At 55.2% G+C, this 27459-nt stretch overlaps 10 protein-coding genes across 10 annotated transcripts; 5 read left to right on the top strand and 5 right to left on the bottom strand.

Annotated features, from left to right (window-relative positions):
- Positions 1–297: 297 nt before the first annotated feature.
- Positions 298–3741, bottom strand: CDEST_12553 (Putative glycoside hydrolase family 18, catalytic domain, glycoside hydrolase superfamily). Its single transcript, XM_062928709.1, has 4 exons — positions 1921–3741; positions 1633–1864; positions 1019–1575; positions 298–965 (listed from the first exon to the last, which is right to left on the bottom strand). Exons 1-4 carry the CDS (start codon positions 2164–2166, stop codon positions 876–878), a joined length of 1125 nt encoding a protein of 374 aa, XP_062784760.1. The 5' UTR covers positions 2167–3741; the 3' UTR covers positions 298–875.
- A 373-nt stretch (positions 3742–4114) lies between these two features.
- CDEST_12552 (uncharacterized protein) lies at positions 4115–4879 on the bottom strand (the record flags this gene model as incomplete). Its single annotated transcript, XM_062928708.1, has 1 exon — positions 4115–4879. One exon carries the CDS (start codon positions 4877–4879, stop codon positions 4115–4117), a length of 765 nt encoding a protein of 254 aa, XP_062784759.1.
- Positions 4880–6521: 1642 nt separating this feature from the next.
- CDEST_12551 (uncharacterized protein) lies at positions 6522–7616 on the top strand (the record flags this gene model as incomplete). Its single annotated transcript, XM_062928707.1, has 3 exons — positions 6522–6585; positions 6770–7072; positions 7420–7616. 3 exons carry the CDS (start codon positions 6522–6524, stop codon positions 7614–7616), a joined length of 564 nt encoding a protein of 187 aa, XP_062784758.1.
- A 1765-nt stretch (positions 7617–9381) lies between these two features.
- On the top strand, positions 9382–10590 carry CDEST_12550 (Putative Zinc finger, CCCH-type, CPSF complex subunit CPSF4). The gene has a single exon (XM_062928706.1). The coding sequence runs from the start codon at positions 9663–9665 to the stop codon at positions 10416–10418; it is 756 nt and encodes a 251-aa protein (XP_062784757.1). The 5' UTR covers positions 9382–9662; the 3' UTR covers positions 10419–10590.
- A 1414-nt stretch (positions 10591–12004) lies between these two features.
- On the bottom strand, positions 12005–15878 carry CDEST_12549 (Putative glycoside hydrolase family 31, galactose mutarotase-like domain superfamily). The gene is made up of 4 exons (XM_062928705.1): positions 14669–15878; positions 14166–14615; positions 12482–14118; positions 12005–12421 (listed from the first exon to the last, which is right to left on the bottom strand). The coding sequence occupies exons 1-4, from the start codon at positions 15549–15551 to the stop codon at positions 12176–12178; spliced, it is 3216 nt and encodes a 1071-aa protein (XP_062784756.1). The 5' UTR covers positions 15552–15878; the 3' UTR covers positions 12005–12175.
- Positions 15879–16843: 965 nt separating this feature from the next.
- CDEST_12548 (uncharacterized protein) lies at positions 16844–17614 on the top strand (the record flags this gene model as incomplete). Its single annotated transcript, XM_062928704.1, has 1 exon — positions 16844–17614. One exon carries the CDS (start codon positions 16844–16846, stop codon positions 17612–17614), a length of 771 nt encoding a protein of 256 aa, XP_062784755.1.
- A 1161-nt stretch (positions 17615–18775) lies between these two features.
- On the top strand, positions 18776–21360 carry CDEST_12547 (Putative prefoldin). Its single transcript, XM_062928703.1, has 3 exons — positions 18776–20647; positions 20838–20911; positions 21101–21360. The coding sequence occupies exon 1, from the start codon at positions 18824–18826 to the stop codon at positions 20621–20623; it is 1800 nt and encodes a 599-aa protein (XP_062784754.1). The 5' UTR covers positions 18776–18823; the 3' UTR covers positions 20624–20647; positions 20838–20911; positions 21101–21360.
- A 1-nt stretch (position 21361) lies between these two features.
- On the bottom strand, positions 21362–22629 carry CDEST_12546 (Putative CS domain, HSP20-like chaperone, NudC family). Its single transcript, XM_062928702.1, has 3 exons — positions 22540–22629; positions 22222–22424; positions 21362–22125 (listed from the first exon to the last, which is right to left on the bottom strand). The coding sequence occupies exons 1-3, from the start codon at positions 22562–22564 to the stop codon at positions 21775–21777; spliced, it is 579 nt and encodes a 192-aa protein (XP_062784753.1). The 5' UTR covers positions 22565–22629; the 3' UTR covers positions 21362–21774.
- Positions 22630–22788: 159 nt separating this feature from the next.
- CDEST_12545 (Putative Zinc finger, RING-type, cdk-activating kinase assembly factor MAT1/Tfb3) lies at positions 22789–24108 on the top strand. The gene has a single exon (XM_062928701.1). It carries the CDS (start codon positions 22979–22981, stop codon positions 24062–24064), a length of 1086 nt encoding a protein of 361 aa, XP_062784752.1. The 5' UTR covers positions 22789–22978; the 3' UTR covers positions 24065–24108.
- Position 24109: 1 nt separating this feature from the next.
- Positions 24110–27283, bottom strand: CDEST_12544 (uncharacterized protein). The gene is made up of 5 exons (XM_062928700.1): positions 26680–27283; positions 26353–26590; positions 26089–26279; positions 25918–26029; positions 24110–25869 (listed from the first exon to the last, which is right to left on the bottom strand). The coding sequence occupies exons 1-5, from the start codon at positions 26725–26727 to the stop codon at positions 24548–24550; spliced, it is 1911 nt and encodes a 636-aa protein (XP_062784751.1). The 5' UTR covers positions 26728–27283; the 3' UTR covers positions 24110–24547.
- Between the last annotated feature and the right edge of the window lie 176 nt (positions 27284–27459).

The raw sequence follows: 27459 nt of genomic DNA, 5'->3' as shown, positions 1-27459 counted from the left end.
GAGCCACATGCGTGCTCACTCGCACCCTCCCCGCGCAATGATCTGCGTGGGTTGCCTCTGCCATTCACACTCAAATCACATACTCAATCACACACACACACAACGCGTTCCGTAATCCACACCCACCACCAAATGGCTGATCAGCCCACTCCACCACCACCACTACCACCAACACACACACACACACAATATCACGATGGGTACAAAACGTACAAATTCCGAAGGAGGCAAGGAGGTTGTTTGGGCCTTGGAAACAGAGCCGCGACATGTGCCACTCCCGTTCCAACGACGTTTCCCAGTGCTCAGATTAAATCTAACATAGTACACAGAATCCTACCTAACCCCCTCACATCCCACTCACTCATTCCCTCGGGCTTCCCCCGTCTATGATGTGAGTCATGACGCGAACAGTAATGACAATCCCAGCTGAATCTGAATGATGCCCATGCAAAAAAGTCAAGCCACACCCCACCCCATCGTTTACCTCGTGCCCATGTAGGATATCATCAGCTGCCCCAGACTTTTGGTAATCATCCCCCCTCCCCCCGAAAGCCACAAATTAGGCCTTCAAACATGCCGCCCGACATGGTTTCATGCAAGATACAAGGGAAAATAGTAATGAAATCAAAGGGATGGGTAGAAGGTAAGAGAAGGAAAAAAAACAACCGCTAAAGTTCGTGATGCGGGTCGCCGAAATCAAACGCCAAGCTGTGCCCTCGTCAGATGTTGTAGATCCTTTCCTGCGCCTTGCAAATGCATCCATCGTTTGTAGATAACCATCGGCCCGGTAGGCCGACATTTGCCGTTTCGAGTCGGCATTCTGTTGTTAAATGTCTGAGGCTTGTCCAAAGCCAAATGCCCCCGCAAGACTTCCATCAGGAGCTGTGCAGAGCTCTGAACCCGGTCGCTATCAAGCTCCGCGAGCTGTCCTTTGCATCAGCTGGTCCGTTCCAGTAAAACAGCCCCTGGTCAACTTGTCAGTAACAGCAGCACTCAACGTAGACGGCCAGGAACCTACTCCTAAGCTCTTTTGCTTGCAGAATGCCGCCTTCATCTTCACCGTATCGGGGTTGTCGTACGTCACGAAGCCGCCGTCCGCACCGACACACTGCGCTGCAATGGATTTCTTGTCCACGACTTCCTTCGTTCCTCGACGGGGGAGTTCGTGGTATTCAAACGTACTCGCCCCCTTGAACTTTTGACCTGGTCCGGCGGCATGCAGAAAGCTGCGGCCGTATAGGGGAATGCCGAGAAGGATTCTTTGCGAGGGGAAGCCTTTCGAGACCACATATTGTATTCCCGACGCACCTGAATTCTCATCCTTGCTCATCGCATACAATTGGGCGTGGTGGCCGCTTCTGTGTGTCCAGGGGCCGGCAAAATCGTAGGCCATCAAGTTGAGGTAGTCGAGATAGTCGGCCGTTTGTCCGAGGTCGATGTACTGCAAAACTGCCTTCGCGGCGGGCAGTGCGGCGGTAAGGAGGTAATGGCTCTCGGGCATGTGTAGGCGAACCGCAGCGAGAAGGGCGAGGAAATGGTGGCCCTGTTCGGAATCGCATGGATACTCCCACATGACTGGTCGAGAAAACGTGAGCTATTCGTCCACTACCTACTGCAAGCTGGCAAACTTACTGTCGATACCATCCAGACCCGACGCATCCACCAGACCCCTCGCAGACCTGGCAAAGTTGTCTCTGTACAATGTGTTTGCCGCCACCGAGGGAAACACTGCACTTGAATTACCGCCGCCAATGGATAGGATGACTTGTAGGTGTGAATGTTTCTGCTTCAAGTGCATGAGGGAACCCAGGCCGCCTTGCACGCCGTCAACTGGTGCGCGGGCATCGGCCCACTCATCGCTCAACTGTATCAACACCAGTTTAGTAAAATGTGTCTGGTGTCCTGGCTGGGCAGACTCACAAAAACACCCCCGTCGGACGAAATATTCGCAAAGGCGTAGTAAACATGGTTGATGCAGCCATAGTTCATAGCTGCAGGCGTATCGCCCTGGTATATCCGTTCGTTGGGGAAGTAGACGGCATTGGTGTACATGACGTTTGAAATGCTGGTCGTCCTGCGCGACTTGCGCGAAGACGACGATGACGACGTCGTCGACGAGGGGGACGAAGAGGAAGAGAATGAACTCATCCTGATTCTGGTTGTCATGGGATTTAGCTGTGGGGGGAAATGTCAAAGTCCAAAGGAAGAAGAAAGCAACTCAGAAAGTCAATGTCAGAAGGCAATGGTGGTAAGGACAGTACATGAAGGGAAAGACATGGACCTAGAGTTGCATGTTTGGGTGGTGAACCGTTCATTCAGGCAGCAAGCCCGAACCTCTGTGTCTCCAACAGCGGGAAGGATGGTCTATATATTTAGCTGTACCTAAACACCATAGCGCGGGACTGACAAGAAGATGCTACGGTGAGCGAACGCGGGAGGGTATGGTAGTATGAGAGCATGCCCGGCCTGTGGGGACGACGGGTATCAAAATTACAAGAGGGTCCAGGGTACTTTGAAGTCACGATGCATGACATAATTGGGTTGGGGGTGCAAGAGGGATGGGGAAGGGGGAGGGGGGTGCAAAAACCGAACGCACTTGGATGCACTCATTGCGCTTGCAGGGGGGCACATGGTGGTGAGATTTTGTCAAGTCATATATCATAGTGATTTGGATGAGCTAGAAGCCCCGGAGTACCAGTAAAGAAGGCAAAGAGATAGGAAGAGCCAAATTGCAAGGTGCTGTGGTCGGACGCTGTCGCCTTACTGCGTTACTATGGCGCCGCTGCTTTGACTAGCCTGCTGCCCGTCCTGGCCCTCTTGCCCGTACGTTATTAGCCCGGCGCGAGTCTGTTCTCGCAGTTCAGACCCGGCCGTCGGCCACGGCCACAACAGGCGCTTGCTTGGCGGCAGTTGACGATCAGGGTTGTAGGGGAGGACAGGAAACATCCCTGTGCACCGCACCGCTACTCTCGCTCCTTCACCTCCTCTTTTGTTTGTCCACTTTCTTCTGCATCTTCCAGCTACTTTCTCCACGCCTGCCCGGTCGTACATGCAGGTCTTAGCTGTGAGGCATTGAGGGAGGAGTCGGCGGTACTTCCAATGTATTGGCTGCCGCCGCCTGTGTCTGTGCCTTCTATGGGTTGCGGTTCGAGTTCCTAGACACGGTAATAAATGGCCCCGTGTGTGCTGTGCCTTCTCTCGGTCCAATGCAAACATGGGACTGATGCGGAGACAGTGATCCTGGCTCAAAGTCTGCCGTGGAGGCAGGTCCAGAAACTGTACTGGTACTGTGCTTGTTTCTCTGGCCATCAGACGCCGCACAGAGGGCCTCCTCCTACTCGAATTTCGTTCGAATTTATCGGTGTTGGCATCATCAACGAGTCGGACCGTCTGTCGGATGCTTGAAGGTGTCAAGAAGCGGCCAAAGACAGCAAAGGGCTCTTCAGATTAGTTCCAGGCAAGAAATTAGCCTATTGGATGGTGCAAGGGTCGAGGCATGTTTCTTCGCAGTTCCATTTTCTGCCTCGACACGTGCTGGTCTCAGCCACAAGGTGAGTTGGGAGACGTTGAAAAGCAGGATAGCGCAAATAAGTGGTCTGTGAGACAGACGGTAGACCGGTTGAACTTGGACCGTGCCTGGACCAGGAAGTCGAGGTTGACAGTTCCAAGACCAGCTCCAAATTCGTCATTCCGGGGCTTTGTAGTCCTAGACAAGCACCAAAACCGGCGTTGGAAAAGAAAGTATGCCCGGCGAGTCCACGAGGCGTTTTCAACCTAAGACGAGACGACAGGCTGCGAGATGGCGATGCAGTATGTAAATGTGGCCGCGGACCAAAACTCTAAAGCAACTTGTTGTCTCTCTGCGCGAGACCGAATGCTGTCCCACCCTGCAATGTATTATGCCCTGCGCGCGCGCCGATGCTTCCGGCGACTGGTGTCTCCCACGCATTCCCAACCTCGTGCTTGGATTGCATCGGCTGCCTGTCTGTCGCTTGCCGGTCAAATTGGAGGCCGAACTTGCTGGAATTTTTGAGTTGAGCAGTGACGGACAGTATTTCCTCACACTAACGTGCAAGCAGTGGGCCGGCTGGTGGGTTGGCATGCACTGGAACTCTCATCCCCTCACCCTCGGGCGGGACGGCGGTGTCTGGTGCTTGTGGGGGGGGGGGGGGTCCCAGCTCATGCGCCTGGAGACCGGGGTGAGCCAGTGAATCACGCACGACCACGCATGGTGCTTTGGCTTCAGGCGGTGAAGTTCAGAGCAAAACAAGCCGGCCTGGTTAGAGAGCGTCGATGTTCGAGTACGACTGAGACACCAAAACAACAGGGTCGTAAGAGACGGTCGTCTCAGTCGGCCATTTTGACCAGTGATATGTGAGTGGCCCAATGGCAGGGGGGGTAGGAGTCGAGCGGGCATGTCGGAGCAGCTTGGCTGCGTGAGCGTGCCCCACCAAAAGATAGAAACAGCCGACAGAGTTGATGGGTTGAGGTGGAGGACGGGTGCAGACGACTGCATGCCACGCTGGCAGCACATGACGGTACGTTGGAAGCTGCCCTCTGGCCTGGAAAATCCGAGCATTTGGGTTGATGAGGTCATTGAACAAGGAGGGGTCGAGTTGGGTATCGACAAGAAGGCGCAAAGAGACGGCAGCTGCATGGTGTGATGGATGAGGGAGGGCGCATTGTTGTCTTGTTTGCTCATTGAGGTCCCAAGTGAAGGCCAATCAACGCGGCGACGGTCCTCGTCAAGGGACACATGGCCGTGGATGCTGCTCGCTGTGCCCCTTGTCTCGCCATGGCCGGCGTGGGCGCAGTTGTCCACGAGGCAGAAGGGAGAGAGCATGGTCGGAGGTAGTGACTGTGACAGGTCGATCGACATTGGCGAACATCGAGGTGTTGTTGCTCCGTGATTTATCCGCGTGGGCATTTTGCACCCTGGCGTTCCAGTGGTGGGCTGCACATACGATGGATCATATGCGGGCGGGCTCCGTATGTAAGTCAGTCGCAGTAGTCGAGTTTTGTCTATTGGATGCGAGAGACTGCTGGCTGCAGGAATCCTAGCAGCACCTAGCCAGACAGGGCCAACAAGCATGGCCATACATTGACGTGACTGACTTTGCGGTTGTTCGTATCGAACGACTGTGTCCGCAATATGCCATCAACCCAGCGCTGGGGACTTGAGCTGTACGAGTCCGGGCGTGGCTTGAGTCGATGGCGGCCCATGTTACTCGTTCGGGCAGTAGGGAGAGGCCGAAAACTGCGAGAGACACGCTAGAACAGGCGCAACGTCGAAGGAGGAGATGAGGGGAAGAAATTGCGGAGAAACTGGCAAGAGATGGGAAGCCGTTGAGGTCCATGTCCTGATGAGAGGGAGGTGAGGTCGTCCACGTTCACTGGGACCTGTTAGGTTCCATTGCTGGCGCAACCCAAGCAACACAGCAAAACCCGGCACCAATCCTCGGCCGAGAGGAGCGGTCGGTGTCATTGCTTTCATTTGCTCACATTCCAGAGGCAGGAGGAGCTTTCTTAGGCGTGATTTGGACAGATCCAGGGGGGAGGTGCGAAGGGTGAGTGGGGCCTCCCACTCTGAAGGGAAGACGCTATGTACATCAACTTGAGGAAGGTGTTACAACCTTTGCCCGGGCAGGCACTTGAGTACTTGACTTGCCGCGTTGAGATATCTCAAGAGGGGGACAGGAGGTTGGCTGCCCCGAAACTATCAGGAATAGGCAAGAGAAAAAGAGAGCACTCACACAATGCACTGTCTAAGGATAAGGGCACGAGTAAGGAGGGGATTGAACGGACGGAGAAAAGACCCCTCCTTCTCTCCTTCGATCTTTTCCCCCCTTTGGCTCCCACTGAGGGGTTGAAGAAAGAAGGAACCCGACAACGATGGGTCCACCGACATCTCCACCGTCGTCCCGTCCAATGCAGTAGAAGGAGAAATGGAAGGATAGAAAAGAAGTAGGAAAGCGCATGTCATTCTGCAGTCTTGGCGAGCACCATGATGGAGCATTTGTTGAACCCTGGGGAGGAACCTCCAAAAGAACTGTGTCTCTCTTTACTGCCCACGCCCTCGATTGACCCCCAACTCCCAATGGCCCCACATTCTTCACCTCGCATTCCTGCCGTTTTCATGCTTCATGCTGCATGCTTCTTGAGCTCTGTAACAGGTAGTCGTGACTGTTGGCGCCGTGTCTGTCTGCTTTAGACACCGCCAACCCCTTCAGGTGCCTACTCTTCCTTACCTGAAAGGTGCAGTAGGCAACAATGTAGCAAATCAGAGAAGACCGTGGTGGAAGCGGCACATGTTCCAGGTTGCAATTTGCCCCATTGGCAACGGTCTGGTTGAGAGAACGGGAGGGGTCTTTTCAGGGACCCTGGCAAGCCCCCCCAACATACCTATCTGTGTACATTATCATTTTTCGTCTCCGCCCAACATCGATTCGATCCGAGCCTTTGCGGCGCCTTTTCTCCTCCACTCGACAGACACTCACGAATAGTTTACACCTTCCGCTGACATGGATTATGAACAGCTCGGACGCACCAATTCCGGAACAGAATGCCCCTTCGAGGGTTCTGTCGGTCTTCCCGACTCGTGAGCGCCCGCCCCCTGGCCTTACTTCCATTGCGCGTAGGAGCGTGATTTGTTCAACCGCTGCAGAAGAAAGGGATCCCATCAGCGACGGAGCACGCTCGTGATACGTACCGTGCTCCGTCTTGCAGCTTCGTCTTCTCGGCCTCAATGCTACCTAACCTAACGTTGGAGTCGCTGGGCTTTCGTGGGCCTTGGAGATACACTGCATAGTGTCTGGCATCCACAATGACGCTCCAACTGCCCAGCAACCCAACCTCCCCCCAGGGCCATTAAAGCGTATGGCCGAAGGGCGTGTTGACGACGGCAAGTTCGACCTCGAGGTGCAAAATTTGTCTCAATGCCTTCGCCTCTACGCTCACAACAGGAACGACCGCAGCGTTCACGGATTTCGCGATGGCCGTTACCCGATGTGCCAAATGGCCAGAGGGAGAACCTTCGAAAGACGTGAAGCACGCCATGCCACTCGAGCTTGCCGTAGGCCTCACAACGCCAGATATTTACCGTCTGTATCCAGCTAATCTACCTTGATATGGATTGTGTTGGAAAACCTTCCTACTTGTCCATTGGGTGGGAGACTTGTGAGATACCGGACATCGGATTATGAACTGGTGACCAGTCGAGATATCTGCTTCTCATATCGGCACCAAAGGCTAGAAGTTGAGCACACCGAGACTAGTCTGGGCTCACCCAATCCACTGTTCTCGAGAATCATGTCTGACTCGGTGGCACAGCGGTCAACATTTTCGACATTGGCCCCGTCGTAGCACGCGGCCTCGCTTCGATGTAACCGGATGCCGTAAATCAACCTTCAAGCAATGCAGAAGCTTGTGGACAAGGGCAGCTACCGCTGCTCCAATTACCGTTTCTGGTCCGCGCCAAAGCCTTCGGCCCGTCTCGGAGGGCAAGGCGAAATCTGACGACCCATGGTTCCGTCTCATCCGCCCGCAACTCACGGCGACAGGTGAAGCAGGAGTCGATCGTCACTGATGTTGTACGCTCACTGCCACAGCCGATGTAGTATCAAGGCAGTAGTCAATTACCCTGCATCTTGGACGAAGAGGGTTTCTGCGCAAGGGTGCTATGGCTCGTTACTTTGCCAGCGGCAGCAGGTGTATATGCTCTAGACATCGTGCAGCGTAACACAGCAATCAGAGGGGGAGAGACCTTCGGAGCACTGCTCGAGGTGGATCTGTGATCCACCTCGACACTTGGGCTGGGAACCAAAACCGCTTCTGATGCATCGAATGCTCTGCGTCTTGCAGAACGAAAGAACCCATTACCACGGCACTGAGTCTGCAGAAACTGAGTTGCAGCTTTTGCCAATGCCCACTTACCCCAATGGGTTGCCCTAGGGGTGGAAAGGTCAACACACTGCAGACGTCGAAGGGTCTGGACCACCAGGTCAGGCTCCACAGCAGCTCCAAATTGGGGGTGCACCGTGGTGACCTTCATTCTCGAATGCCTAAGTGATTGCAGCTATGTAGCTGGCAATGTACGACGCTGCCACTTCTTTCCTTAAAAAAAAACTTTATCGAAGCTTGGCTTTTGAGTTCTGTTCACTCAAATTTGCTCCAGGGCCACCCGCAACGATGGAGGGTTCGCGACACCGAGACTTCGTCGCTCGATCGGTGCGTATTGCTTTGTCAAGATCCAGTCGCTGCTGTATGTTAGCGGTGAGAATAGTTTCCGGGCTGTCTCTGTAGGCTCGGGACTGGGATCCCTTGGCTCTTCCCCGCTACCTGGTCCCGGCAAGAAACCTACAGTCAGTCCTTTGACAGGAATATGGAACGATCATGTCGACACATGTAGGTGACAACCGCCTCCAACTTTTCAAAACACCCCTACCCCCCCCCCTCCCATCAGAGCCTTTGAGAAGGTGGTGGGGTCTGTCAACCAGCTATGCTCCAACGTCTTGGCCTACGAGGATGGCAACGCACGCCGCTATCACGGCGATCCATGCCTCGTATCCTCTGCCCAAAGCTGGCCGGGACAAGGGTAAAGAGAACATTAAGCACGCCGTAGTCCTCGAGCTGTGTGTTTTCTTTTTCTGATGCCTTAGTTGTGTGTTGCTGCCCTTCTCTTCCCTCAGGGGTCGACCTACTTCAAGCGGCAAACACAGTCGTTATCAAAAGCTTCCCACATGCTGCCGGCTCCAGCGTCTCTTGGTTCTCGTTTTCATCCGTCTGTCTGTCTTACAACATCGTAGACAGTCTTAAGCCTGCGGCCCTCGCTGCAAGTCTCGGGTACTCATTTCGGTTCACCTCGGCACCTGAGGAGCTTCCAATAGAGCCGTCATTGTGAGGCAGGTTCTGAGAATGATGCCAGAAACATCGGTTGAAATTTGACCTTCTTTTGTCTACGGCCATCTTGGCAGCCGCTAGCTTCAGATCATCCCAACGGTTCGACAATTGCAGTGTATAATTCGGCGCCAGATCGTCAGGACTAGTTGGACAACTGGCAAGGCGTGTTGATGTACGTACTCGGCTGGATCGGAGGACTGCTTGATCCAACATGATGATCGGCTGTCCACTCAGATAACCGAGCTGGGGACTAAACACCTCCCGGACGTTACACATCTTCTGTGGCCAAGAACCTGCAGTTGTTGAAGGGGGGAAAACATACTGCACTAGCCTGGACCACGCAAGATCGGGTTCGGCCCCACCGCAGCTTCAATGCCCAGGCCGGGTTTGGTTGCTGACTAATTTTATGGAACGTTTGGGCTGAAGCTTCGAGCCAATCCAAGCTCCTACGCCTCACCTTGAATCTCGCAAACCACCTTGCAGCGCGTACAATTCCCAATTTGCACGTCAACCGTTGCTGTGCTTGGCCGGTCAAACAAACACCCAGAAACTGAAAATAACGCACAATACGATCTTCTCTTACCGTCTTGTATCCCCGGAATCGTTTGGCGAATATCATTCCCGGGACCGATTGAACAAGCGAGCGCACCGGCGACGAGAAACTACAGCCTCGGCACGACTTGGTCGCGACAACGTTAAGACCGGACCAGACGGATCAGATCGCTCCCGAACCAACAGCTCTCCCCGGAGCACCGACCGACAATATGGCAGCTGTCGCGCCCCGGCCGGAAACAACTCACATCCTCAATCACGCCCCGACGGCGACGTCGTTCTCCTTCACGCCGTTCCTCCGCCAGACCTACCGCCACGAGCTCTCGTCGGACCGCCCGCAATGCAAGTCGTTCCTCGCAGGTCACTGCCCCCTCGGCGCCTCCTGCCCCGATCGCCACGCGTCGTCGACATCATCAAACCCGTCGGGCGGGCCCTCGCTCGTCTGTAAGCACTGGCTCCGCGGCCTTTGCAAGAAGGGTGAGTCGTGTGAGTTCCTGCACGAGTATAACCTGCGCAAGATGCCCGAGTGCAACTTCTTCATGCGCAACGGCTACTGCTCCAACGGCGAGGAGTGTCTGTACCTCCACATCGACCCCCAGTCCAAGCTGCCACCCTGTCCGCACTACGACAAGGGCTTCTGCCCGTTGGGCCCGCGCTGCAGCAAGAAGCACGTCCGGAGGAAGCTGTGTGCGTACTACCTGGTCGGATTCTGCCCCGAGGGGCCTGGCTGCAAGTACGGCGCGCACCCGCGGTGGAGGACAGACCTGGAGAAGCCGAGCGCCAAGGTCGAGGGCGAAGACGAGCCCAAGAGGGATGCGGAGAGGGAAGACGGCGAATCGTTCCAGCAGCAGCGCGATAGGCAGAGGGACATGCACGACGACCGCGGACACGGGGACCGGAGGCACGGCGGCCGTGGAGGCAAGTGGCGCGATCGGGGTAACAGGAGGTTCCGCGGCCGTGGTCACTGAGGCGGGTGAATGAAGGAAACAGAGATGCCGAGAGCATGCATGTGTTTGCGAGTGTGTCTTCCAAGAAGGTATGAGCGCTAGGTGCCCAGGATGACCGGTGGAAGAGCCGGTGGAAGTGAGCAGCTAGAGCGGGCTGAGAACCGTTGCATGCTAAATGATACCAATATTTGATGACGATCACAACCCCCGAGTCGATGAACGCTACGTTCATATGATGTTACACCGGTCCTTGAACGCGCCTGAAACATTCCACTAGTGTGTAAGCGTCTACGTCAATCATCTCGACACGCCCAGTCTGTCTTGGCCATTGGCGATATACAGGCATGAGTTACCGATGACCCTAACCTTACTCACCTCTCATTCGGTCTGAGAGCAAGCAACCAGAGCCTACTCTCGTGGAAAACGCAGCCTCGAGGCGAGGGAGGACCTGGCCAATTCAAGTGATATGGCAAGAGCGTTGGTTGAGTGTTGTAGTTTACGTGCTTGGAACGTTGATTTGAGAGACGCTTGAGAGTCTCGGAGTTGGTCTGCAATTTGTTGCCGGGAGGTCCAAACATAAATGTACATAGGCATGCCTAGGCCAAAGCAATAGTCACCACTGAGAAGATGGCGAGATCGCCCAGCACCCGAGTACTCAACGAAATTTACTCTGTAGGATAGATGGTAGACGCCCACGGAACATACACCCACGGCTGTGGGCTGACGCACAGTGGTGCCTGTATTGTCTTCGAAGTTTGTCCCATTCGTAAGACTGAGTTACAGATGCCATGGTTCTACCATACCTAGCCGTAACCCGCCCAAAGCCTCACACTCCGCAACGAGGCCACCCTCGTCGTCCACGGGCACCACCCAGAGATTCATTAGTCACGTGCCCTTCATCGCACCTCATAGGGTCCGGCCAGCATTGCCGCAACCCCCCCCTTCCCCTCCCCCATCAACAGCTTCATCCATATCTTTTCAACGTTTTTTTCTTGCAACAGCGAGCCTTTTTTGTTCAAAGAAGGATATTACAAGGAAGCAGAACAAAATGGAAAGGGAGTAAGAAAAGGGGAAAAAGATTGTTTGACGCCCAGTGTCTAAGACACCCCGCGCTACCCGAGCTTGTCGCATCACAAGGTGATAGGGAACTCGAACCTAGAGGGTCTGGTAGTATTTGTGACTCCCTACTTGCGAGTCTTCTCGCTTTCACCAACTAGACCACCTGGAGAGGCGTCCCCCTCGGGGTGGTCTGCATCATAGCTGAACTTGTGATGGAAGCTTTGGGTTTTTTGGGGGGTATATAGGATGAATCGAAAGGGTGAGGTGGTTGGCCGGGCAGGTACGCAGCTGGGAAGGTGCGCGTCCAGGAAGACGCGCTGGAGGAAGGCACGTGGGCACGCGGGCGGACAAGGCAGGAACCGCCTGGGTGAGGTAGCTGCCTCGCATCTCACGCTTACAGAGATAGTTCCAGGGGAATGCGTATAAGCAAACAAGCAACACATGCCACATAAACAATCCATCTGTGCTCGGATTCATCCAAACATGACAGACAGTACTTTTCGATACGTACGGGACATGATCTCAGGGGCTCTTGCTGTATTTGGCACAGATACGTATAATCCGTGTTGATTTCAGTAGGCATTTCCAGCACCGATCTAACTCTCATTTGTATGTGTGCATACTTTACTTACTTATGCCAGTATGTAGCCAAGAACCATCTGCCCCTTGACGTACCCGGCGGAAACCTGGTCGCGATATCCCGAGACGCATATGCCATATCAAGACCAGACGAGCTCCCAAGCCGATGACCACGCACCTTCGGACGTACGAGACTGTAGACCATGAATATGAAGCGCGCGGGTGGTCGAGTCGAAGGTCCAGCTTGCGCCGTCGAGATCCCGTCCATCAAGGGTCACAGCCGAAACATCGCCCTGGACGCCCATCACCGTCACGGTCCCGAGAGAGTTGGAGTCTTCGAACTCGCCAGACGGGGTGGCCTTCAGTGAATTCTCCGATGCAGAGAGCTATTCTTACGGTCAGCAGCAAATCGAGGACCTCGAGGTCAGAGGTCGAAGTCAACGTACCTCCACGGTAAGCGTGGCCTCCTGCTCCAAGCTCTCGCCGTCGTCCACGTAAAGACTGCCCTTGGCGGTCCCCTTGTCATCGAGCGCAACCAGCAAGCCCCACGGGTTGGATCTGCTCTCGGCCGTCGTCAGGCCCGGCTCCTGCGTCGGGATAACGTAGCCACCGCGGATGTACACCGGTATATGCCCTAGGGGCGCGTCGATAGTTACGTTTTGCCCGGTTGAGACACCTGTGATCGCAGACTGGTTGTACCAATCATACCACACGGCACCCTTACCGACGCCGGGGAAGACACCGTCGACAGTGCTGGCCCCTTGCTCGAGGCAAGGCGTGACCATGACGGCCGGCCCGAGGAGGAACTGCCTGTCTGCGCCGGCAAGCCACGGCTCGTCCGCAAACTCCCACGCCAACGCCTTCATGACCGTATCGCCCTGTTTGTGCGCCCTATGGAACGCGGTGTACACGTACGGCAGCAACGCGTACCGAATCGCCATCGCAGCCCGCGATGCGTCGGCGACAGCGGCCCACCGGTACGGCTCCTGCGGGATCGCCCCAAGCACGTTGTGGTTCCGGTAGAAGGGGAAGAAGGCACTGAGCTGCATCCACCGTGCGCACAACTCCATGTCCGTATTGCCGCTGAAGCCGCACGTGTCGACGCCGAACATGGGCACGCCGAAGATGCTGAAGGCAAGTGCCTGCGGGATCGAGAAGAACATGTACGCCCAGAGTGAGGCGTTGTCACCGCCCCAGTGCCCGGCCCACTTGCCGGACCCAGCGAAGGTCGAGCGGCCTATGATGAAGGGCCGTTTCCCAGGTAAGACGGAGAGGAGTGCCTGGTAGGTCGCGTTAAGGATCTGGTGGCCGAAGAGATTGTGGAAGTCGTACTCCTGGGTGCCACCGTGGTGGGTCGCGTTGGGCGAGACGGCGTGCACGGCGAGGTCGCCCTGGATGTTATTGATCACATAGGGCGGGTAGTTGACGTTACGGACACCCGGGGTCGGTGTGGTGCGTAGGTATGAGGTTGTCGTGGACGGGGAGGACGAAGGGATAGCGGCGGTGGCGGTCCTCGCTGCGGCGAGAGACGACGAGAGAGACGATACCGAGGCGGCCTCGGTACCGTTTGTCCTGCCGAAGCCTTCGGGATATTCGAGGACTTCGTTGCCGGGCTCACCAGGGAGTAAGAAAGGGGGGTGGGCAGGGTTGAGAGTGAGATTGTCGCTGCCGCAGCTGCCAACGCAGAAGGACGAAACCTCGGACATGTCAATCCAGATGCCATCGAAGGCCACCTTGTCAGACCAGGTCGCCAACTCCGTCTTCCACCACTCGAAGGTCCTGCTACCGTTAAGCACGGCACCGATCCAGTCGGGGAACACGGTATAGCCTGGCCAGACTTCGCCGATGTAGAGGGACCCGTCGGGGTTGAGCATGAAAGCGTCTGCATCGACCCCGCGGTCGTATGTTGGATAAGCGTCACTGGCGTTGTCGGAGTTGGGTGAGTAGATTGCCGAGTCGACGATGGGCACGAAATGCTGCCCGTTCTTGTGTAGGCTGCCCAGAACGCGAGCGGCGTCCTCGTAGCTCCACGAGTTTGCATCATTCTCGAAATCCCGGTATTGGTTCATGTAATCGATGTCGGCTAGTCAACGGTTTAGCATTAGTTCTTTTGAGAAAGAAGTCACTCACCCCAAATCGTCTCCAGAGGGATCTTAAACTTGGCAAAGTCGTCGGCAACCTCTTGCAAGTTGTCCCAGCTCGTATAGCCCCATCGGCACTGATGGAAGCCAAAGGTCCAGTACTGCTGCATCGCAGGCAACCCGACAGTGGTCTTCTGGTAAGATTTCATCACGGCATCCGCCGTCGGACCGGCGTAGAAGTACAGGTCGATAGTTCCGCCAAGTCCCCTCCAGGTGATGTTTGATTCACGCAGGAGGATCTCTTGTGCATGAGAATTACGTAGGAAGACGCCGTGGGTGTACGACGTGTACTCTGCGTTCTTGTCCGTGGCATTTGCAACGTAGACAGCCTCTTTGGAATCGGAATTGACTTGGTAGTAGCGCGTGTCGAGATAGATAGGGTGAGAACCGTAGATGTTTCCATCAATGGGATCCCCGACATCAGCAGCATAGAGGGTTCCTGGAAAGGTGGGTGAGTCGAGTTGGAACCTGTTAGTTGGAAAATGCACTTACGAGTAAGGTTGTTATTGAGCTTGAAGCTATGGATGACCTCGCCAAGCCCATATAGATTGTAATTTTCGGGAAGCGGTGAAGCGAACTCGAAGAACTGGTCCTCAAACACCAGCTTCGTCCCGGCAGTCGTGAATAAAACGTCGCCGGTGCTTTTTCTCGAGACGTTAAACCCGAACGTCGGCTCGTTCGTCCACTTGAACTCAAGATCGCTGTTTGAGCCGTCGGAACTCGCCTTACCGTCTGCAGCGGGTTTCGGGATGAGCTCTTCGGGGAGGATGAACCAAGTGGAATTACGGGCATCGATGTACCGCGGCAGAACCTGGACATGAAGACGGTCCGTTGCCAGGTACTCGACGACGAGAGATAGAGCCTCGACGTCGTTCCCATACACATTGCAAGCTGAGCCGGCCAGATCGAGGTCAGCCGTGAATCCATGAGAAGTCGTCTGGATGTGCGAAGCCGTGTATCCCGGACAGACACTCTGCGGGTCCGTTGACTCGGGATCCTCGATGTTGGGGATGAGAAGAGCACCCTCGATTGCTGATGCGGGAACTGTGAACTGAGAAGTGCCGCTGGCGATGGACGTTGAGGCCAGGTACTGTTGTGCAAACGGCCGTCCGAGATCCGCGACTCCTGCCATCGTGCAGAGCGCCATGACGGCGGCTGCCGGCAGGAGGAGGGGTGCGCGGGCGAACATGCCGCGCCGCTTCTCTTCTTTCTCGAATTGCTGCTTGAGCGAGCGGCGGGAGTACAGCATCCAGAGACACTGCACGAGGACGATGGATGTGGCAATCCACCAGATCGAGGTCGTCCAGAACGCCGTCGCGTCGTCTCCTCTTATTTCCTTCCATTCCCGCCGATTGAACCAGTCATTTGGCGCCATTGTGGATGGAGTAAGGTGATATATACTATGGTATGGTTATAGCGGTTCGATTACCAGCGAATAGCTAATGTGTCTGTGTTACGGAAGCAAAAGATCGTCATCATCATTGACAGTGAATGGCCAGACTGCGGTGTACCTAAGCTTCCCCGCACAAGCTAACGTAACGGATGAGAGGAGGATTGTCGCGGGGAGAATGGCTAGGTTAATTCTCTCTGGGCTAAAAACGTTGTTGTGGTAGGGCCAAGATCTCTGTGAACTTTACGGCGAAGATGACTGATGCAAGTTGCTTTCAAGAGAAGGAACATGAACAATGGGTGGTGGTTGTAGTGACGAAATGGGCACAGAGATTTGGGGAAAGTCGGTGCGGAGTCTTGCGGAGTTGAGCAGACGGCGTGGCTCGACATGGGCCGGCCTATGGGGTTTGTTGATCCCCCCCGACGAAGCGCCCGGCCGCGTGTAAGTCGATTTGCTTGTCACGACCTTATTTTTGGTTTGCAGACGCCTCGTTGGATGATATGCAGGAAACAGTCGCTGGAACTGTGCTCATGACGTTGCATACATAACATAACCTTGTAGAAACCGACATCAATGTGTCCTCTCCAGGAAATGAAGACTGCAATCAAGCAGGCTTTGCATCTTCTTCCCGGAAGAACTGACAATCCGTATTTCCATACGAATCAAATACAGCTATACTCCTGTACGAAAGTCGTTCTTTGTGGTTCTGGCTTGATGAGTCGCAGCTTGAGGCTTACATGCAAGTCTGTTACAGAAACAAAGCGCCCAACTGCTATGCCTTGTCGTGGTGGCCTGAAGGGCCGTTTTCTCTGGCGTTTGTATCCCACTCCATAGATAGGTATCACCCATCTCTAGATGGTTATTACAAGTTTTAATGAAGGACACTACGCAATCCAAAAAAAAGTTAGTGCCACAGGTGGTTGTGATGGTTCACTGTTTCTCCGGAAGCTTCTGGGGCAGAACCACGGTTCCTACCATGGACACACCACAGGGGAAACGCTGGTCCCAGAGGCCGAACGATTTTGAAAAAGTCTGCATCTAATCTGAAAAATCTTGCAGGGAAATGATTCAAAATATGTTGCTGTTTCTCTAATCGGCTCTTTCATCGCATCATTCCCAAGGCATCGAACGGAAGAAAGGCGAATCACAACCACCAAGTCCAAATTGGAAAACCCAGCGACCACACAGCAAGAGCATCTCTGGTCCTCTAATCTTTCACCAAAATCGGTCTCCTCCTCCTTTTTCGATATTTCCTGCCTGGCCGCCAGTTCACAGATATGGCCAACAACAACCAAGAAGCTTGGAATCTGACCGCAGCCATGCAAGAAACCCCGAAGCACTTCGTCTTCCTCGCTTGCTTGCCCGGCACAGTACTGAGCGGAAACTCCGCGGCGACCCTTCTTGCAGCAGTCATACAGCCGGAAGACCCCAGCACGTTTCTCTGCCACTGGATCAACCGATCAGCTCTTGAGGCCGCAGATGGGACCAATAGATGCTCGACGGTGACGACGTTTCGAGACTGCCCGAAGCTGGTGATGCTCATCAGCCCGGCGGAGATATTACGGCTTGGAGACTGGTGCATTCGATCCCTCCCTCAAGAAGAAACTTACTTCACTTATTCCCCCAAAATTCCCTGTCAGTTTTACGCTTACGTTGGGGACGTGAGCACGATGTACAACGGCATGTGCCAGATCTCGCACAACACTCAAGAGGACCTGTACTGGTGGGCACCCCCGGCCTTGGGACTTCCCTTCACTTTGGGAGTACACTGGACCGAATCAGATTGCGTGTTCTCCTACGAGCACCAGATACCACTGCAGAGACCAAACATACCTTTGTCGGCACCTTTCCATCACAACCCGACCCTAAGCCAAAACCAGCTCCCGAACCCAAGACTTATACCCCAGACTTCTGGACAGATGGGTTACACAGGCTTTCTCAGCAGCCAGTATCAAGCCATCCGGTCAGATGGAATGATGCATTCGTCAGCTAGTATGCCTCCGATAGGCAATTTCAGAGACGAAGTAGAGATGGAGAGCGAAAACTAGGAGCGGGTGTCTGGACGTTGATGGTCATAAGGCGGAATGTTTCTAGGAGCCGCGGCGTTTGTATTGTCGAAAGGGCTATGCTTGAAATATCAGATAGTAGAGGTGGAATTACAGTGAAAAAGGAGGTCTACTTCTAAGGTACAGCCGTGCACAACATGACATGCTGTGCCTCGGCGTCGCTCCACCATTGGGTCAAACAGACTGTGCCCATGTAAGCCAAAGTATCGAGATCCTACCTCCCGGAGGAAGGGGACGCGTTGAGGAGGACCGAGGGTAGTCAAGTTGCCACTGGCAATGGAAGTAGGAACATCACTTGCGTCCATAGCTTCGGCCCCGCCCTTCCTGACGAAGATGCCGAAGAACGATACATCCTCATGATGCAATTGCGGTCCAGCGACGACGTTGGCTCCATCATGGAATCCAAGTGTCTCTTCGAGTCCCATTGGCCCATTCGTGATGCCATCTCCGCGATATCATGTTGGGCCCGGACGCCAGGCTGCACATGAGCATCGCCCACTTCTTCGTCGAGGACATGATGGTTGAGATCGACGTCCTAATTGTCTTCAAGTGGCCGTAGATGCCCTATCTCATGGCGCCTGAGATTTACGCACCGAGCCAGCCGGGCTTCCGGGTCGACTTGACTCCGACGTCGGCAAAGGCTTCCTCGAGCATAGGGTGTGACCTGGTCCATAAGACACCTCAAGGAAGATGTTTGCCAGAACAAGACACCTCGTACGAGCAGATTGTAACAAGTCTCGGTCGGAGGTATTCTCGAAGAGAGACAGGCCGACTTCCTGGTCTCCCTCTTCACTCCCCAGCGAGCATTCCTCTAAAATCAGACCGCGAGGAAGCCCGCCCGATGCATCTTTAGACAGCAGTTATGAGAATGTTCATATGGAAGACCAGGAACTGGGATCTTTGGGCTCTCACTTAATGTGTTGGCGATTGGAGGCACAGCTGGTAGACCTCTCTCAACTGACACAATCTGCGGGCTAATTTGTTTCTGGAGTCTTCGGAGAGTTTGTGCTGGGTGAAGTGCTCCCCACTAAGACGTACTTACATAATACATACGTATCCACTAATAGTGGATTACTTAATTTTTTCTGGGAGCTTTGAATCCCTACCTTCCGCGCAAGGATTTTTTTTCCAATTCGCCTACCTCCTTGCTCCTCCCCCGAACCTCTTCCCAACTTTATTCCCTTCTTCACCATGGCAGCAGTCAGAGACAGCTTTCTCGATCTTGAAAAGCATCGTTTGCTGCTCGAGGACAACATTGCCAAGCTGCAGAAGGCTTTGCATCACTGGCAACAATGGGATGCAGAGTATGAGTCCTTGAAAGAGGAGATCGAGTCTGTCTCCCAGCCTGCCAGCCGAGAAGATCTAGCGCGCATTCGCAGAGACTTTGAGGGCGAGGTCGTCGACAAGAAGGAGATCAACGACTTATTCGGCCGGGTCGATCTCAAGCCAGCCGAGCAGGTCGTCAATCTGCTGTCGCGTCGCATCGAGTACGTGTCAAAGAACATCGAGACACTCGAAAAGCAGCTTGAGTCTGCCCAACAGAAACATGCCGCTGCCAGCGTCGTCAGCAATCCAGACGTCCGGGACGAGGATGGTCTTCCTATAACAGAGATCATCGAGGAGCTCGATGAGGAGGGAAACGTTGTCTCTAGCCGGCTACAGCGGCCTGGCGACTCTAGCGCCCAGCTCAAGGAGATTCTGGCCAAGGCCGGTGTCAAAGACATACCTGCCGGGAAGCCTCGGGAACCCGAGAAGGTTGAGGCTATCGTTGAAGATGTCACCAACGAGCCTCCCCTTGAGGAGCCCATGGCACCTGCGCCCGTCGAGCATGCTGCTGCTGTTGCAAAAGAGACGGAGCTCGAGGCCACAGCAGACGACACTGTCGCCATCAAGAAGTCAGTTTCCTTCGCCGAGGACACTAAGCCGCCGACGGAGCCGCAAGCATCAAGGACCGCCCAGCGCGTGGAGGAAATTATGCAAACCGCCAAGCAGCAGGAAGAGCTCGGCCGCCAACCACCAGTCCTACCCGAGAACGAGTCTGAGGAAGATGCCTTTCTCCGTCGAGAGATGCTCAAGTACGGCATGGAAGAGGTCGGAGCAGTGGTGGCTGAGCTCAATCTCGAGGAAGGTTCTGATGACGAGGAGGACTGGGAGTACGAGTACTCCGACCTTGAAGAGGACGAAGAGGACAAGTTTGGTCGATCCAAGACCAGCGTGCTCGACGAGGGATACCATCAGAGAATGTTGGAGCTCGAGAAACGGCTCGGAGTCAAGTCTCGCTTCACTGAAAAGGTTGAAGCAGAGACGGAGGAGTCGGATGATGATCAGCAAGGCATCGGCCGCATTGTGGTGAGCCAGGGCGACAAGGGCAAGGCGGTGGAGCCTGTCAAGTCATCACCTGCTCCCGCTGCGTCCATTCTACGCACGGCTTCGTCGACCGAGTCGGATGACGGCAAGAAGAGTGTTCGCTTTGCTCAAAGCCTGGACATTGCCGCTGAGAAAGAGGCACCGGCACCGGCATCAGCTGCGCCGCCGTCAGCACCCGAACCCATCGTGGAGCCTCTGAGCGACATTGTTGAGCGCACTGGTCCCTCGAAGCAGACAGTTAGGCCCAGCCGTAAGACATCTCGTTTCAAGACACAGAAGGCCGCCCCTACTGTCGTCGACGATGGATTCGTTCCGATGGGTCCGCGCGACGTACCCTCGCGGTTCCTCGACCAGGACAGGCCGACAGCCCCAACAGGCCCTGAGGGCAAGACGCTGGCGGATGCGGTCATCGAGAAGGAAAGCAAAGCTCTCGACGAAGACGCCTACGATGACGAGTTCATCGATCAAGATCTCGCGGACGAGTATCATCGTCAGAGGCGCAACTTCATTCAGAAGCAAGGCGGCTTCCTGCAGGAAGACACGTCTGTGGTCCGGCCCCTTGACGAAGCCGATGGTGGTCAACGGATCAGCAAGTTCAAGGCTGCTCGACTTTCCAAGCAGTAGTTGGCCGGACCTCACAAACATGAGGTATGTATGTGACAGGCTTTTTCTTCCTTCGCTCCCTATCCCCCTTCCAACATGATGACCAAGACAATTTATTATACAGTTATCCCTATCTCAATCCTAATGTGTGGATATGGTTCTAATTTCTGACTTTGGACTCACTACTCAACTTTTTGACGTTTGTGTTGAGAAGCCTGGCTAACTCATGCTTCAGTACTCGCAGATCACCATCACGGCACTCACTCCGCTCAGCATCTCAGCCTCACTCGCTTTGACACCCTTTCGTAGGTAAGATGATTCTGCTTTTCTTCGCAAACTTCCCCGCTTCGACGTGATGAACAAGACATTTTTTTATACAGTTATCCCTGTCTCAATCTCAATGTGTGGATATGGTTCTAATTTCTGATCTCGATGCCCATCTTGCTCTCTTGTTTGCAATCTGCCCGAGGGACATTGTGGCTAACATTACCGTACCAGTTTCCTCGCGAAGTGATTCGCATCGGTTGAGTCCGAGTGGCAACCCACTGCCCGTCCTGATCTGTTCCTGCAACGCCATCCATGTGGACGTGAAAGGGTGGATAGAGCGGATAGCGAATGGATTGATAGAGACCTTATGTTGGGTCAGCTGGCCAGTGATTCTGTAGTCCATGGATCCTGGCTTGTCTCTTGCTTCGCAAACTCCTAGCCGTTGCTCACTAACCTCTGAACGCAGTGCTTCTGTCGCAGTGATGGGGTTGATTCATTTCCTCTCTTCTTTTTATTCAGGCTAGCTCTGGTCGTGTTGGCGATTACGGACCGCTTCTTAATCTGACAATTGATGGGCTGCAGCTTTCAATCTGCTTCACCATTACTAGCGGATCCAAGAGCAATGGTTCTCTCACATGGGCTCTCTGATGCCATAACCTTCAGCTCTTTTGCTCAACCGTGGTTTCGGCAATTCGTTTCACCCATGACAAATTCGTTCGCCGCAGAGCGGTGATAGCTAGATGATAATGATGTCACCCAATACAAACAAGATAAACATCAACTCTTCCAAGTGAAATACAGTTCCCGGCCTTCGCATGCTCTTTTCTTTGCACGTGTACCAGGGGAAGAAGACGCGACTCGTTTTGGTATCTCTGTTTCATCGAATTTTTGTACAGCGAACCCGACTAGCTGATCTTGGCGTTGCTAAAGTCCATCTCAGGGTGCTCGGCCTGAAACTTCTTGAGGATGTCGAACTTCTTCTGCTCGTCCGAGGTGGGCAGGCCCTGCTCCTTCTGGCGCTGGTCCCACATCATCTTCTCGACCATGCCGCGGGTCTCGCCGTCGAGGTCCGACAGCTTGCTCGTGTCGGGCGTGATCTTGGAGACATCGATCTTGGGCGCCGTCGTGACGACGTGCGCCCACCACTCCATCTTGTTAACCTTGTCGAGGTGGATCTCAACCGTCTTGGTGCCATCCGAGGCCGAGGTGAGGGTCCAGGTCGAGTCATCGACGAGGACGGGGTGGGAGAGGTCGCCCTGCGCTTGCGTGTTAGTTTTTGAGTCTTGGTTTGCTTCTCTGCGCGCTTAGATGCCTGCTCCGGCGGCGGCTGTTTGGGGTTGGGGGCAACGGACGCTAATGATGGGCTCCTGTCCCTTGACGCCGGCCGAGATCTTGGTCTTCTTGATGTCGATGACGAGGTCCCTGCTCTTGAAGTTCCCGGGGACGCTGAAGGTGATGTCGACGTCGGCGATGGTCTGTTGCCACTTGTACGGCAACGCGCTCTGCTCCTCGGCCTCCTTGGCGCGGGCGGCGGCCTCCTCGGCGGGGGTGGGTTCTGTTCGGGGGGGAAGCGGCCCGTTGTTAGCTAAGCGTCTTCTCCATGAACACTGTCCCGGCCGGCTGGCTGAGGGTTCCCTCCTTGAGGCGATTCCAGGAATGAATAAACGCACCGGGCTTGTCGTTGTTGTCGGCCATGGCTACTTGGTGTTGCTATGACGTTGTTGGTGTTGGGTCGAAGACAGTGGAAGCAGGAAAAGCGTAGGAAAGCGCTGGACGGGGAATTCTTGGAGGGGTAGCTGCGAGACCCCTGCCCCTCTTCCCCTGCGTTGGACCAGGAAGCTCCAACCAATCAGCTTCGCTTAATAAATCCTTCCACCAGCCTTGTCGCGGCTGTCGGCCTAACTACCTAATCGCCTTCACGCGATATATCCTAAGCAAGTTCCAAACAAGCCAAACCAGCCAGAGCTCCGTCTCTCGACCCTGTCGACGGCATCAACCCCCCCCTCCTCCTTCCAATGCCGTCGCCTTGATCGAAAACACCAAATCGATCATCATCGCGCCGACCGAGCACTCCTTCCCTTCCGACATCACGAAAACGGGTCGCCCATTATGGCAACTCGCCGCGCCTCCAACTCCGCCTCCGCGGCGCCCACCTCGACAAACGATATCTGCCCCGTCTGTAAGACGATGCGCTACCTCAATAAGGACCTCGAGTTCCTCATCAACCCGGAGTGCTACCACCCCATGTGCGCCAACTGCGTCGCCCGCATCTTCTCTGACGGGCCCAACCAGTGCCCCTACGCTGGCTGCCACAAGACGCTGCGCAAGAAGGGCTTCAAGTCGGCCTACTTTGGCGATCTCGCCGTCGAGCGCGAGGTCGACATCCGCCGCCGCGTCGCCGCCGTCCTCAACAAGGTCGAGGACGACTTCGAGACCCTTCAGGACTACAACGGCTACCTCGAGTGGGTCGAGACCCTCACCTTCGATATCATCTCGGGTACCGACGCCGAGAAGAAGGCCGCCGAGGCCCGCCTCATCGAGTGGGAGCAGGCCCACAAGGCTGAGATCGAGCGCAACCGCCGCCTGGCCAAGGAGTCGGAAGCAGAGCGCGTCGCCCGCTTCGAGGCCGAAAGAGAGGAGGCCCGCCGCCGCCGCCTCGAGGCCATGCAGGAGGACGCCGCCGAGAAGCATAACGAGCAGCGCATGCGCGAGGAGATGCTCAACGGCCTCGCAAGCAGCGACGCCGGCGAGGCCAAGCAGACGCTGAACCGCGTCCTGCTCAAGAAGCGCGGCCAGAACCGCCTCAACGCCGCTGTCGGCTCCCTGTCAGACGCCACAAGCGCCCCGGGCCTGTCGATCCGTGGCCTTAAGCAGCAAAAGAAGCGCGTCGTCGAGGAGAACGCGCCCTATGACCCCTTTGGCGGACTCAAGCTCGATATGGAGAGGTATACAATGAGACCGTCGGACGAGTACCGCAGCCACTGGGTCGACGGGGCGAGAAAGAAGGAAGACATCATCGTAGGAGGTTACAGTACCGACGAGTATCTCAGCCGGGCCATGTTCGAGGCCTTTTCCGGTTTGGCTGTATTTATTGAGGACGAGAAGGGGCCTGAAAAGGTCGCCACTGCTGAAGCCGCGCAGGTGGCGGCTACGGGCCAGACAACGAACGTGATGGAGGTGGATGACGTCTTCTAGGCGTTTCAACTGCCGGATACCTTGCCTTTCCTTCTTCTGCTTTTGGGATAATATGGGCTGCATAGCGAAGGCGTTGGGGTTTACTAAATGGCCTTGGGCCGCGTTGGGAATGAAACATCTAGATGGCACCTACGATTGGTAGGCCTCGCCCTTCTTCATCAAGCAGATCGATGACCAGTAACAACTTGTGCCGGAAGGGAGAGAATAACCACTGTGCAAAATATTACGTCTTAAGTATGCTCACTAGATAATACAGTTTTGCGAACTTTCTTTTTGACGATTACCGGCCTTCACCAGTCCTATCCTCAAGTCGTGGAGCCTTCTCTTTTGGTGATTGTAACAACCCCTCGCCATATTCGCATAGTTCAAGTGCACAAGCAAAACCCTGATGAACGCCGCGCTTTGATTCGAAATTGTTGAGATAGGTATGGATAGGTGATAGTGTATTCGGGATGACGGCCGCCTAGTGGGGAGCCTCTACTATTATGTCTGCCACGGGCTCTGCTGGATGGGCCGAGGGAAGACGGGCACCGTTTCGACATTGTCCAAACCGCCACCAATGGGCTGTTGATTATTTTGCCAGCCCATACCGGTCTGGTGGTTGACAAATGCGCCCTGACGGAAGGGGTTTGTGGTCCCTGTGGGTTGCGGAGCAAGGGCGCCAGAACTAGTGGCGGGCCGTTGCTGTTGGCCGGTGAAGTTCTTCGCAAAGGGATTGGTACCCGTCATCATAGGTTGTAGTGGAGCAATTGTTGGGAGCTGCTGCTGTTGATGCGTCTGCGATTGGAAAGGTGAATTACTAGGGGCGGGTGAGAACGGTTGCTGCGCTTGTGGCGAGGACCTGGCGAAGGGGTTGGTGGACTGCCTCTGCGGGTTCGGACCAGTCGGGTTGGAAAAGGCAGTATTGGTAGACATGCCCGTTTGCTGGGCCATCAGCATGGATGCCCGGAAGGGGTTGGTGATTTGCTGTCCGGCCTGGGGACTCAGCATGCCCGTGTTACCCGTCGGGAAGCTCGCCACTGATTCTTGAGGTATTGAGCCGAGTGTGCCTGGCTGGAAGCTCGGTTGGGGCGTAAAGCCGCCAAACCCAGCTCCGGTAAAGCTGGGTTGCAGCGGCTGTGGTGCTTGCTGCTGCTGCTGAGGCTGCTGTTGCGGCTGGCCAAACGGATTTGTGCTCTGCGGTTGGTAGGGGTTCGTCCCAAAGCCTGTTTGTTGCGGCGCGAAGCCAGTTTGCTGTGGTGCGAAGCCATTCTGCTGGAAACCAGTAGGTTGCGGCTGGAACGGACTGTTGGCTGCAAAACCCGTCTGCATAGGCATTTGCTCCTGTTGCTGCTGCTGATGTTGCTGGGCATTCGGAGCCATCGGTGTTTGGTTCTGCTCGATCGACTCGAAGAAATCGATCAAGTCCGGCGCAGGCCCCTTGGTGGTCTCGGCCTTCGGTTGCGACAGCCCATTGGTGCCTCCATTGGTGTTCGGGAAATGGTTGTTCACTGCCGGTGCCGGCTTCGAGTCGAAGGCGCTGCTCGACGATTTTGAAGTCCCTCCCTTCCCGCTTTTCTTTGCTTGTTGCTCGACAATGTACTGCCTCCGGTTGACTTCGAAGTCCGGGTCCCGTAGATACTCCTCTAATTGTCGGCCCAAGTTTACCGGGGCGTGCTTTAGCTTGGGGACCTCGACCCTCGTTTGATGCTCGTATTGCCGCGCAACGCTGAGATATTGAACGACGAAGTCTGTATGCTTCGTGAAAGTGCGATAAATTGCCATAGCCCTCTCAGCGTCGACCTTGGACATTTCGAAGAAGGTACCTATGGGTGTTAGCTATCGCCGCAAAACGAGTCACTTCTCCAACCTACCGAGGATATTGATCATTCCCTGGTTCAAAGCCTGGAAGAGAGCCAGGAGGTCCAGCACCAGCAGCCTGAAAACAGTAACGGTGATTTCATTTTCGATTTCGCCCTCAAGCACCTGGCAAGGGTCAGTACGTGTTACAAACTACCATCGGCGGCAGCGAGGCCCAAACTTACATCGCATTTCAACAGTGCCGAAATCTGAGACTGGAGGATTTCTGTCTCTCGGAGGAGGCCCTTGTCCACTGAGAGCTTCTCCAGCCTCGATTCTTTGGTCCGAACCCAATCGCACTTTGTTTCACGGTAGGCCTTGGATCTCGCGGCGAGATAGTTGGCATAATGCCGGATATTCCGACCTTGAGTCTGGGCTACAAGTGGCGCGTTAGCATCAGAGCACATGCGCGGTGAGCATTGCGCGACGGCAGGGAACAAAATACTGACCATCGGTAAAGCTGCTGATAGCAAGCGTATTCGGATGGTTTGACAGGAAGGAGAGTGTGACGTCGGGGGAGCCTTCACGAATCATCAAGTGGACGGTGATCAAGCTCTTGAAGACGACGGTCCATGTCGAGTCTCGAAGGCGGAACTGCAGGGCGCGGAAGACCTCGGCCACACCAGCCTCGCCGGCGTGTGTCGCAACAAGGATGTGTTCGATGTATTTCGTCTTGGGCGGCGCGGCCTGGTAGACGTGAGTTAGCAAAACGGCCAGGAGAGAACAGATCGAGGCACCGGGGTGGCCATGGCCTCCCTCAGCTCGGCTCAACCAACCTTTATCTTTGTGGCCCCCTTCACGGATTTCTCAAAGGAGCTCGACATGCTGGCGGGTGGTTGAGGCAATCAGTCTGCGGGAGTGAGAATCTCGCGGCAGTCGGTGAGCCGGACGACGTAGAGAAAGCTCGCTGTCGTGGGCGGATCGGACGAAAGCCGCACAAAAGCGGTCGACGATAGCGGCCGTCACGGGCCTCGAGGGGAGTAACGCGGGGAGGCCGGTTCCTCTGACGGGGTTCGAGCAAAACGAGGTCACAGGCGGCGATCGATGCGATCCGCGGCCGTCGGCGACAGCGAGGCAGGAGATGTGTCGGTGACGGGGCGCGACGACGGTTACGGGCCAGGGAAACCCTCGACACGAGGAAATTGGGGCCCGACAAGCTTCAATGCAGGAGGAACGGTTCGGGTGCGGAATTGGGGCCTGGGGCCATGGCAGGGTGTCGGGTCGGTCGCAAGTGGTGATTTCGATTAAGGATACGGATTCGGATGTGGTTATCGCGATGTGATGTACTATGTAGGCCTAATTGCTTCGTTGGGTAGGCGGGAAATGAAGGGCGGACGGACGGACGGACGGCACCAGCGTTGACGTTGGCGACGCTGGTTGGAGAAAGGTGGGATCGAGTGGAGGAGGAACGGGCCACGGTCTTGATTTGGAGAGGTCGGCTGGTCGGGCTTGGGCTGGGCTGAGCATACGTAAGGCAACGCTGTGCTCCCCCGTTTCTCTCTGGCTTTGGGGGGGCACGGGGGCTTGGCCCAGCGTACAATTCGGTAGGTACGTAC

This window comes from Colletotrichum destructivum, chromosome 8, assembly GCF_034447905.1.
Source record: "Colletotrichum destructivum chromosome 8, complete sequence".
Classification (NCBI taxonomy): domain Eukaryota; kingdom Fungi; phylum Ascomycota; class Sordariomycetes; order Glomerellales; family Glomerellaceae; genus Colletotrichum; species Colletotrichum destructivum.
Note: the sequence above shows the minus strand (reverse complement) of the source record. Positions and strands in the feature narration are given on the sequence as shown.